This window comes from Neophocaena asiaeorientalis, unplaced genomic scaffold, assembly GCF_003031525.2.
Source record: "Neophocaena asiaeorientalis asiaeorientalis breed wild unplaced genomic scaffold, Neophocaena_asiaeorientalis_V1.1 scaffold433, whole genome shotgun sequence".
NCBI classification, from domain to species: domain Eukaryota; kingdom Metazoa; phylum Chordata; class Mammalia; order Artiodactyla; family Phocoenidae; genus Neophocaena; species Neophocaena asiaeorientalis.
In genome coordinates, this window is record NW_020175040.1 from 2,793,335 (window position 1) to 2,803,576 (window position 10,242).

Genomic DNA, 10,242 nt, shown 5'->3' on the forward strand with positions numbered 1-10,242 from the left:
TGAAGGGAGGGGCTGCCATCTTTCAGAGGCAGCTTCTAAGACCACGATCTCTGGAGGGTAAGGGACGTTCCCCTCCCGGCAACCCAGGCCCAGAGCGCTGCACTCGGCAGGCACGCGGAGCACTGATGCCCGAGGGGCCGGAGACCAGGCCAGCCCAGGCCCGCTGTGGGGACAGAGCACTGAGACTGCAGCCCGTGGTCTCTCCTCCCTACGGGATCACCGCACAGGCGGCAAGCGGTGTGACCCCACTGGTGGGCCCAGCCTGGGAGTCCAGCTGCGCGGCCCCGGGGCCCACGCCGAGGCCCGGTGCCCCATGGGCCCGTGATGCACCCCCGCCGCTCAGGATGGCCCACGGTGCTTTCTTAAAACGTAGATTAGCTGCCGACACTTATCAATCGAGAGACGTCACACAAAACACAGATTTTCAGGTTCTCTCGGAAAACCGGCTACTCAGGGGGACGGGGCCACGTTCCTGCCTGGTACGGCCACCAAGCGGCAGGGCCAGCTGCGTCCCCAGCGCAGTCCGGCCCTGCAGCAGTGGCAGGACAACCGCCCTCACCAGGCCCATGCCGCCAGCTGTGGAGTCGCAGGGCAGGCACCCCTGGCAGGAGTCCACAGGCTGTTCTCCAACCCCCCCCACTCCCCCGCGGGCACCCAAGGACCCGGAGGCCACCGGGCAGGGGAGGCGCAGGAGGGGACAGGCAGGGCGGCGGTCTGGGGGTGTCAGCACAGGACGATGACGGCCTCGGTTGGGGTCGGAGGGGCAGGTGGCGGGCGGGGCCTCTGGCAAAGGGCAGCGGACTCAGGGGGCACCCCAGCCAGCCCTCAGCGGCTCAAGCGGGCAGCACTTAAATTAATCAGCTGCAATTTCACACAACACCGTTTGGACATGGCCCAGAGCCAGCCACGTCCCTAGGGCTGCCCAGTCGCTTTTTAAAGCCCGGGAAAGACCGGACGTGGGGAGGATGGGGTGTGTCAGCGCAGCGGGCCTGTCCCTGGGTGCAGGCGAGCCCTCAGGCCCAGGCTCCCGCTCGGGGCAGACAAAGGACACGAGACAGGGAGCCAGGGCTCGCGGCTCACGTGGTGGGGCCAGGCCCGGGCAGGAAGGGCCTGGATTTCAACCCCGGAGACAGAGCCGAGGGCCCAGCCCGCCCCAGGCTCGGAGGAGGCAGCCAGGCGGGCCAGCAGGGAGGGGGCACCATGCCGGATGCAGCGCCCCCTGCCCTGGCTACGGCCCCCGGACCACGGCCGCACCCACCCCCGGGCTGGGTCAGGATGACGCGAGAGGGACGAGGCAGGGGCGGGAATTCTGCTGCCGAAGGCCAGGCCCGGCCGGCGAGACGTGGGCGCCCGCAGGGAGCAGCGTCCTTCAAGCGGGCCAAGGCCAGAGGCCTCGCCTGGGGACCTCAGGAGGTCCAGGAACTGGTGGGCCGAGGGGAAGGGAGCCCAGGCCTACGGGCAGAGAGGGGACACCCCTCCCCCCGGCCCTCACAGCGCCCCAGGCCCCAGCACGGGACAGGGAGGCCCAGAGAGAAGAGAACTGGGCCACCCACGAGACCTGGTGCCCACGGGGCAGGGGCGCGCAGGGAGGAGGGGTGCAGGGGGCCGGTCTGCGGGCGAGGGGGCAGAGCCTCAAGCCAGCGCCGCCCCTGGGCGTGGCCGACCCCACACACCCGAAAAGGGCGCCGTCCACTCACACGGTGTGTGGTGCCCAGCTGGATGCACCAGGGTGGACGGTGCCCTGGTAGGCAGGTGTGGGGGAGGTGCGGAGGGGCGAGGGGACCACAGCCGTGGCTTCCTCACTCCCGAAGCAGCCTCTTCTCACAGGCGGGCCCAGGCCACCCCCGTGGTCCACTCTCGGGGCCTCAGTTTCCCCTCGGTGGGACTGGGGCAGGGAGCGAGACCGGCAGGCAGCAGAGGGAGGCTGCGCTGGACTCACGCCTTCCCCCAGCCTCACAGGGTGGCTGGCTACCGTGGGACAAGACGGTGCCCGGCCAGCTGCCCGCCAGCCCACCAGCCATCAAGAGGGCCCCTCCCAGCCCCTGGAGTCCGGCCTGCGGCTAGGGGACAGGCTCTAGGGCCCCGCAGGAAGGTCTCCAAGTGTTTCACCTGCAGCCAAACCCCACGGGGGCTCCTGCCGCAGTGGGGCAGGCCCCGCCAGGTACAGCCCACCAGCGCACACCCACGGGGGTCCATGGTGCCTCTCCTCTGCTCCCCCAGCCCTGGGGCGGCAGCAGCGAGCTGTGAGCTGGGTGAGGCCCCACCCCTAGGGAGGGAGAGTGCCCTTCAGCCACGGCGCAGGCAGGATCCGACAACGGGGGGCACAGGGGCTGGCCCGGAGGGTGGCAGGGGCCCGAGCTGGGCTGCCACCACCCCAGGGGCCCCCAATCCGGTGAGCAGAACTCCGCAGCACCCGGCCCAGGGGGCCCTCGGTCAGCACGGCCCCCACTGCCCGAAGCCCTTGCTTCAGGCTTGCTTCACAGATGGGGAAGCTGAGGCCGGGGGCAGGGCCCTTCCCAGACGCCATAGAGCCAGCTGGCGGTGGGACGTGATTCCCAGAGCACCCAGCATGGCAGGGACAGGAGACACCCCACCCCGCACGCTCTGGGAGCAGGCAAGGCTCTGGCTGGCCCCGGGCCCAGGCCCCACCCCCGGGCGCACGCCGGCTGGGGAGCTGTGTCAGCAGCAGCCTCCGCAGGGCTGTTATTTCATGCACGAGGCCCCGCCCCTGCGCTGATCCTTGGGGCTCCCAGGCACCCCCACCCCGCTGTGCCCCAGGAACTTCCTCCACAGCAGGGCGGCCCTCCCCTGGCCTGGTCCCTAACCACCCACCAGGTCGCAGCTGAGCCGTGGGGGGCTGCTGCCCCAGGAAGCCCGCCCCTGCCCAGCTCAGCACCAGCTCCGCTCAGCCCAGCACCTGCCGGCGGGGACAGAGACCTGGAAGCCAGGGGCCCACGGAGGAGCCCAGGAGCCGACCCCCACTCCAGAGCACCCCAACACTGGCGCTCCAGCGGGGGCGGGGCGCCCCCTTGCCCTGCCCTTGGCCTTGCCGTCTCCCTGCAGGATGGGGCCTCCCTCCAGGGCAGAGTGCTGGCTCAGCAGACACCGGATCCGGGAGGGGAGGGGGCCCCACAGGCCTGCCCCGCCCCCGCCCCCGCCGCCCACGCCCGTGGGGAGCGAGGCCAGCAGCTCCGGTGTCCCAGCCAGGGCCTCGGGCCGGACGCGGAAGCAGCCCACAGGGAGCGCGAAGGGACGGACCGGTGAGCCCCTGGAGGCCCCGCCCCCCGCCCACCGGCACACAGAGCGAGGCCGCTCGCGCTCTGCCGGCCCAGGCTGACCTTGCGGATGCGGCCACTGCGCGTGCCCACGAACACCACGGTGCGGCCCCGGTAGTCGTAGGCGGCCACAGCGGTCAGGCCGTCGTCCTTGTCCACGAACAGGGGTGTCCCCTCGATGGTGACCGTGCCGCCCAGCGGCTGGTTGAAGTCCTGCCCGCAGAAGTCGTCGTCGATCTGGAGGGGCTGCGGGAGCGGGGGAGGGTCGGGGGTGAGGCCAGGCGCCTTGGGCCCTGCGGGGCGACGCAGCCAGCACCGGCCGGCTCCCCTCACCAGGCTGGGGCGGGGGCTCAGGGGCCGCTCTCCAAGGCTTGCACAGGCCACACGTGGGGCAGCGGCCTGGGCGGGGGGGGCAGGGGTCAGGGATTCCTGGACCCACTTGGCAGATGGGGAAACTGAGGCCCTGGAAGCCGCTCGAGGCCCAGGAGCAGGCGCCGGGGGTGGGCACCTCTCACACACACCAGGCACAGGCCCTGCATCCAGCGCTGAGTGGGGAGCAGGCAAGAGGCAGCCTTGGGTGTGGGCAGGGAGGGGCCCGGCCTGCTGCGCAGTGAGGCCGCACAGGTGGTGGCCGGGGACGGGTGGGGCACTAGGACGGCTTATTCAAGACAGGACACAGCGTTGCACCTAAAAGGCAAAGGGAGGGGCTGGCTGAGAGGAGACGGCTACGGTCAGAGAGGAAACAATCGATAGCGTGAGGTTCCGGAGAAGGGCCTGGGAGGGCAGGGCGGACGCCGGGGCCTGGGGGAGGGAGTCTGCGCGGTTCCCCTGCAGCAGGCTGGGGGTCTGAGGTTTGCAGTGCGCAAGGTCACCAATGCAGAAGGAGCACAGGAGGCGGGGTCAGGGCTGGGCGAGGAGAAGAGGGTCCGGGAGAGATGCGGGGGGCAGTGGGGACCATGTCCAGGCAGGGGGGACCAGCCATGGCACAGGGCGCGCAGAGCACACGGCGATCTCGGCAAGCGCTGGCCCTCCGAGCCTCGGTCTCTCCACCTATACAATGGAGATCAAACACCTTCCTCGAGAGGCCGAGGGGAGGATGGGGGATGCACCAGCCTTCTGCACCCGAGGCCGAGGTCTGGAGGGCAGCCCTGCTACGATGGGGCCCCGCCACACACAGCAACAGATGTGAGAAAGAAGGGCCAGCCCACACTGCTCTGAAGACAAACCAGGACGGAAACGGGAAAACTGAGGCCAGGGAGGGGCCGGGCTTTCCCTAGGCCACCAGCACGTCCCAGGCAGCGGCATCAGAGGGTCTAAGGCCTGGCACTGGAGGTCCTCTACCCAGTGACCCGGAACAAGTCCCTTACCCCCTCTGAGCCTGGGACCTTACTCAGAGAAACGATGGGTCCTACTGCCTGGGGGTGTGCAAGAGACACCCCTCAAAAAGCAGCTGGCCCCTAGAGGACCCCGTCAGGGCCTAGAGATGGGACTGCCGGCTCCCGAGCGCCCAGCCCCCGGGCATTCGGGCCGCTCCCAGGTCAGGTGCATGGCCAGGCGCCCAGGGCAAGAGTCAGAAGAGCCTATCTACAGGACCCAGAGGGAGGACGGTGTCTGGTGTCCACCTGACCCCGGTGTGGCCCCAGCTCGCCCCTTACTGGCCGTGTACCCTGGGCAAGTCACCCCGCCCCGGGCAACCCTGTCTCTGAAACGGAGACAAGATGGGGCCCGCAAAAACTCCCACGACAGCACCAGGCGCGTGGTCAGAGGGGCTCCGTCCAACGGCCGCGGGGGCTCGTGGACTCGTGCACGCGGTCACGCCACCCCGTCTTCTAACGGGCAGGACAGCCGCAGCCCAGGTGCAGCCCTGACCCTGGGAGACGGGCCAACCGCGGCCCCCAGCGCAGGGTGGGCGCCACGCGACGAGCGGTCGCGCCTCGTTCCGGGACCGCGGGACGCTCACCGAGTTGATGCAGCCCAGCTCTTTGTTGAGCAGCCAGGGCAGTGAGAGCTTGCCCTCGCCGCGGTAGCAGGACTGGATGCGCTCCTTGATCTTCTCCTTGATGGCCCTGAGGGTGAACAGGCACAGCACCGACTCCCGGGGCGGCTTCACGCGGTTCTTCTGGCCCTGGGCAAACACGGTGAACAGCACATCCTCGTCCTCGGTCAGGCCCAGCTGGCGGGCCAGGGCACGGCCAGGCCGGCTCAGGTAGGCGTCCTGCACCAGGCGGTACTCCACGCCCGCCTGCTCGCAGCCGATGGGGAACTCGACGTAGGAGTAGAACTTGGGGTCGTCCGCGCACAGCCGCACGATCTTGGACGTGAAGAAGTGCTCGCCGGCGGCGTCGGGCGAGCTCAGCTGCGTGTCCAGCTGCAGGGTGAGGTAGTAGACGAAGTGCTCGCTGCGGAAGCTGTACACGTAGTAGATGTCGAAGGCCGGGAACTTGGACAGCGTGTCCGAGGGGATCTTCAGCTGCGAGGACACGAACTCGTCCTGGTACACGAAACCGAACATCTCGGCATCCTCCTCGTTGGCCATGAGCCGGCGGCTGGACAGTGTGGGGAAGTACTCGGACTTGCCGTCGATGGGCGTGCCCACGAAGAGCTTGGCCTGCGCCTGGCCGGGAGGCCCGGCGATCAGCACGCCCGCCATGCTGCCCGCCTCGCGCACGCCCGACAGGTAGTGCTCCTTGCGGTGGTGCGGCTCGCCCAGCTTGAAGAGGTCGTCCAGCCGCAGGAATTGGCAGATGCCCTGCGAGGCGCTGCCACAGGCCAGCAGGCGGTTGGCGGCCTGGTCCAGCAGCAGCAGCTTATTGACGTTGTCGGTGCTGCCCAAGCCGTGCGGGCAGGACTGCACGCTGGGCGGAGGGTAGCACTTCTCGTTGTCTTCCACGGGGCCCGTCACGTGCGCCCGCAGCAGCGTCAGGTTCCCCGACAGCTTGTAGATGCGGTTCACGGCGCCCACGTACACCTCGCCCGTCTGCTCGTGGACCACCAGGTGGGTGAGGGCCCATTCACCGGCCGTGAAGTTGCGGAAAGGGGGCTGTGGACCCCCGCCCGCCCGGGGCGCGGCCCCCAGCAGCAGCAGCAGCGGCAGCAAAAGCAGTGGCGGCGGCAGCGCCCGTGGGCTCAGATGTGGCAGCAGCATGACGGGCTGCGGCCTCGGGCTGCGGCGCTCAGGTCCTGCAGGGATGCGTATCACGGGGCCGGGAGCCTCAGCCCTGCAGGGAGAACGGGGGACAAAGTGTGTAAGCGCTAGCAGCCCTCACGTGCCCCCCTCACACACACACACGTGCCGTCACCGAGCTCCACGCGCCCGTCCTCCCCTGGGACATCCCACTTCTGGGGCGTGACCTACCCCTCCAGGAAAAGCCCGAGGTGCAGGAAGCACACCTCCCCGCCCGGAACCCTGCAAGCGGCTACACCAAGCCTAGGACCTGCGGGCAGCACGGGCCACACACGCTCCATCGCTGCCTGGGCCACCGCGGCCGGGTGGAGGAGAAAAATGAACCCAGAACAAGACGATGGGTGACAAGGGTTCAGGGTCTAGATCGGGAGCCCCACCGACACCCAAACCTGGGGGCCATCACCCCCTGACTCAAGCCTCCCCATGCCTTAGGGAACAAGACCCCCAGCTCCAAGCTCCCAAGGTGGGTGACCACCTCTCTGCCCGAGGCCCTGGGCAGTCCTACTCTCAGCTAGACAAGGACGCTCGGGCGGGGCCAGCAGAAGGGGGGCCAGTCACACTGACCCCAGGGCCGCTCCCTGCTGACCCTGGCCCAGCCCCCAGCCCTGCACCTCCCACCCATCATCCCCACCCCCAGCCCACCGGTGCCCCCGCCCCGTGCGTGAGGCCCCCGAATCCTGCCCTGGCCCTACTTCCTCTCGGAAAGTCTCAGCTCCCCGCAGCCCGGAAGTTGGCAGTCGGGCAGCAGGTTAAACCTAGACCCTGTTGCTCTGCAGCCACGTGGCCCCGGTGGGGGCCACTCCTGTCTGCCAGGCTCGGTCTCCCGATCCGTGCAGCGGTAATGACGACAGCTCCTCTCCCGGAGGAGGGGGGGTGCCCTCTCAGGGCCAGCAGGGATCCCGCCCTGGCTCTGGGGGGCCTCACCCCACTCCTGGACGGAAGCCGACCACAGCAACGCCGGGTCCCCACTGCAGGCAGGTGCTGGTGCGTGCAGCACATGCTCTTTGCCCCCAGACGACGCCTCTCGTTTTACAGGCGGGGAAGCCGAGGCCCAAAGGATAGGTGCCTTCTGCCAAGTCCAGGCTGGGAAGTGGCCCCAGAGCCTGTGGGTCTCTGGGCCCCCACATCTGCCCCTGCAGCACAGGGCTCCTCTGGCCTCCTGCCCCCCTCCTGGGGTGCTCTTCCCTCCCTGCCCACAGCCCTCGACCTGCTGGCCGAAGGCAGCAGCCGCTCCCTCTCAGTCACCCAGTTTAATCTGTGGCATGGCGCTTGCTAACGGCTTTGTTACGTATTGTTCCCCGATGCTATCCCCACCAGAGTGGCAGCTCCACGAGAGCAGGGCCTGGCTCTGTGGTTTCCCACTGAACCCCAGAGGCCGCCGGCCCAGGACCCAGCACTTGTGAATGAAAGAGTGAATGACTGGCTCCGTCCCTGTGTCCTTCCTCCCCACTCACCGGCTCCACTGAAAACCTACACCTCTGCTCAGGTGGTGGGGAGGGGGCATGCTGAGGCTTAGGAAATGCGGGCCTTTGGCCAGGCTCCCGCAGTAAGGGGACAGGGCCGTGCTGCCCGCAGGGGCCCCCCAGCAGGCTGTCAGCTGCCTTCCTGCAGATCTCCGCCCAGACACCCCAGGAACTATGGCCGCCCGGAACCTCGCAGGCGGCCCCTGCCCCCAGCTCAGGAGCCCAGGGCAGAGAAAGCATGAATCACTCTCCGTTTATCAGTTCAAAGAAGGCCTGCAATTACCAAGGGCTGGGCTCTCCCCTCCTCCGGGATAATTATACGCGTCTTAACGCATTTCCCGACCCTACTTTTTATATTAAGCGGGAGGGACCCAGCTGAAGGAACACCATCCAGACTCCGGCCCGGCCGGCCGGGGGCCTGCTGCCCCTCCCCCAACAGAGCTGCCCGAAAGGACCAGCCAGAGGCAGGGGCTGCAGCCAGGAAAGGGGCACCAGGCCTGGGGCTGAGTCCTCCCGGCCACCACCTCCCAGGGGCCACTGAAGACTTGGGGTGACTGCCCCTACCCAAGAGGGACGGACCGCAGCTCGGATACACCCAAGGTCACCCAGCTAGTTCTCAGCACTCCTACAGGGACCTGGACTCCCACAGGCCTCCGGTCTGCCCAGGAGAAAATGCATTCACTCCATGCTGGGCTGGGGGAGGGGAGCAGCAACAGATGCACGCTCCGGGCTGGGGTGGGGAGGGGGGGTGAAGCAGCAGCAGCGCTGGGGTCTGGGGAGCCCCTTCCACCTGCCCCAGAAGGACCAGGCCCCAGAGCTGGCGGGGGAGGGGCATCCTGGGCACAGAGGAGCCAGAGCCAAGGCCGGGGGCGGAACCTGCTGGACCACGCAGAGGGTGGTGAGAGTGACCGCAGCGCCCAGCACAGGAAGCAGGCTGGGCCTGGCCAGTGAGAAGCAGACCGGGAAGGAGAAGCGGCCTGGTGCCGGGTGTGCCGACTGGAGGTGCGCAGGCAGGGAAAGGCCAGACGGGCCGGCACAGTGGCCTCCACTCCTGCACAGGACAGGCTCAGCTGCCCAGCAGAGCGTGGAGCGAGCGTCATCCCCTGCTCTCTCCCGGGCCCAGCGGCCACCACCACTCCTCACCCTGAGAAACAAAGGCCCTCAGAGGCCTCTTCACGGAGGGGCGGCCCCAATCTTGCACCCCCCCCCCGCCCCACCAGATCTGGATTCTTCTGGGGCACGGACAGGTTGCGGTGTGGGGGACCGAGAAGACACAGCCCTCCTACCCAAAGGTACCTTGTCAGCAACTGGGACCAAGAGCTGCCCCGTCACCCCACCTCCCCCAACAGAGGCCCCGGGAGGTGGTCCCCAGGCACCCGCTCCCCCTCCAGGCCTGCCCTATGGGACCAGCATCCACAGGACCAGGATCCAGGGCCACTGGAGTCCTGCTTCTCAGAAAAAGCACCTGCCCTCGGGCTTCCCTGAGGGGTCCTCTCCTCGTGACGCCATACTCTAGACACTGGGATCTTCAGGGGTGCGGGGGAGCTTAAAACACACAAACCACAGCCAGGAGCCAGCAAAGGGCTGTCTGCTTTGTCCAGAGCCCTCATCCGCTCCCACCCCCAAGCACACACCTCAGCCACACCGGGGCGGGCCAGGCCTCAGCAGAGCTGTCTCCCCTGCCTGAAATGCCCTTCTGGGGACTCCAGGGCCCCCTCCCAGGCCCACTTGCTGCCCGGCCCTGAAGGGAATCACTGGCTTCCAAGTCCGCCTCTGGCACAGGACCGGGCATGCTCTGGGCTGCCTGGCGCAGCACCTGGTCTCTCCTGCAGACCCCAAACCAGCGGGGCGCCAGGGGACCTGCCTGGGGTGAGCTCCAGAGGGCCCAGGGCCTCCAGAGGGCCGGAGGAGCAAAGGCTGAGCCCACCCCCGCGCGGACCCAGAGAACCGGCCTCAGCTCGGAAGGAGATGGAGCAGCGCGGAGGGCCGCGCTACCGGAGTCCAGGCTCACGGGCAGAGGCTCGGTCCACGTCCCCCAACACACACCCCTCTTTCTTTCAAGGGGCGTGGCCCCAGCACCCCACAGATGAGCCAGGGGCAGCTCCCGGCTCTAGGCAGCCACCGGAGCCCCTCTGGCCCTCTCGCCCCCTTCCCGGGATCCCCTAGGGTCTCGGAACGGGCGGGGGTACCCGGAGCCGCAATCCCCACCCCGAGGCCGCTCGATCGCGCCCCGTCGCCGCCAGCCCCGCCGCCCACCAGGCCCGGGGCTGCGCAGCAGCCCTCGGAGCGGCCGCGGGAAGCGGCTGACCCTGGAGAGGCC

At 68.8% G+C, this 10,242-nt stretch overlaps 1 protein-coding gene across 1 annotated transcript in view; it reads right to left on the reverse strand.

Annotated features, from left to right (window-relative positions):
- PLXNA1 (plexin A1) overlaps window positions 1–10,242 on the reverse strand; it is a 46,803-nt gene that overhangs the window by 32,794 nt on the left and 3,767 nt on the right. The window contains 4 exon segments of the mRNA XM_024763399.1: window positions 3,339–3,521; window positions 5,236–6,527; window positions 9,651–9,748; window positions 10,112–10,231. Of these exon segments, the coding sequence (XP_024619167.1) occupies window positions 3,339–3,521; window positions 5,236–6,527; window positions 9,651–9,748; window positions 10,112–10,231 (1,693 nt within the window).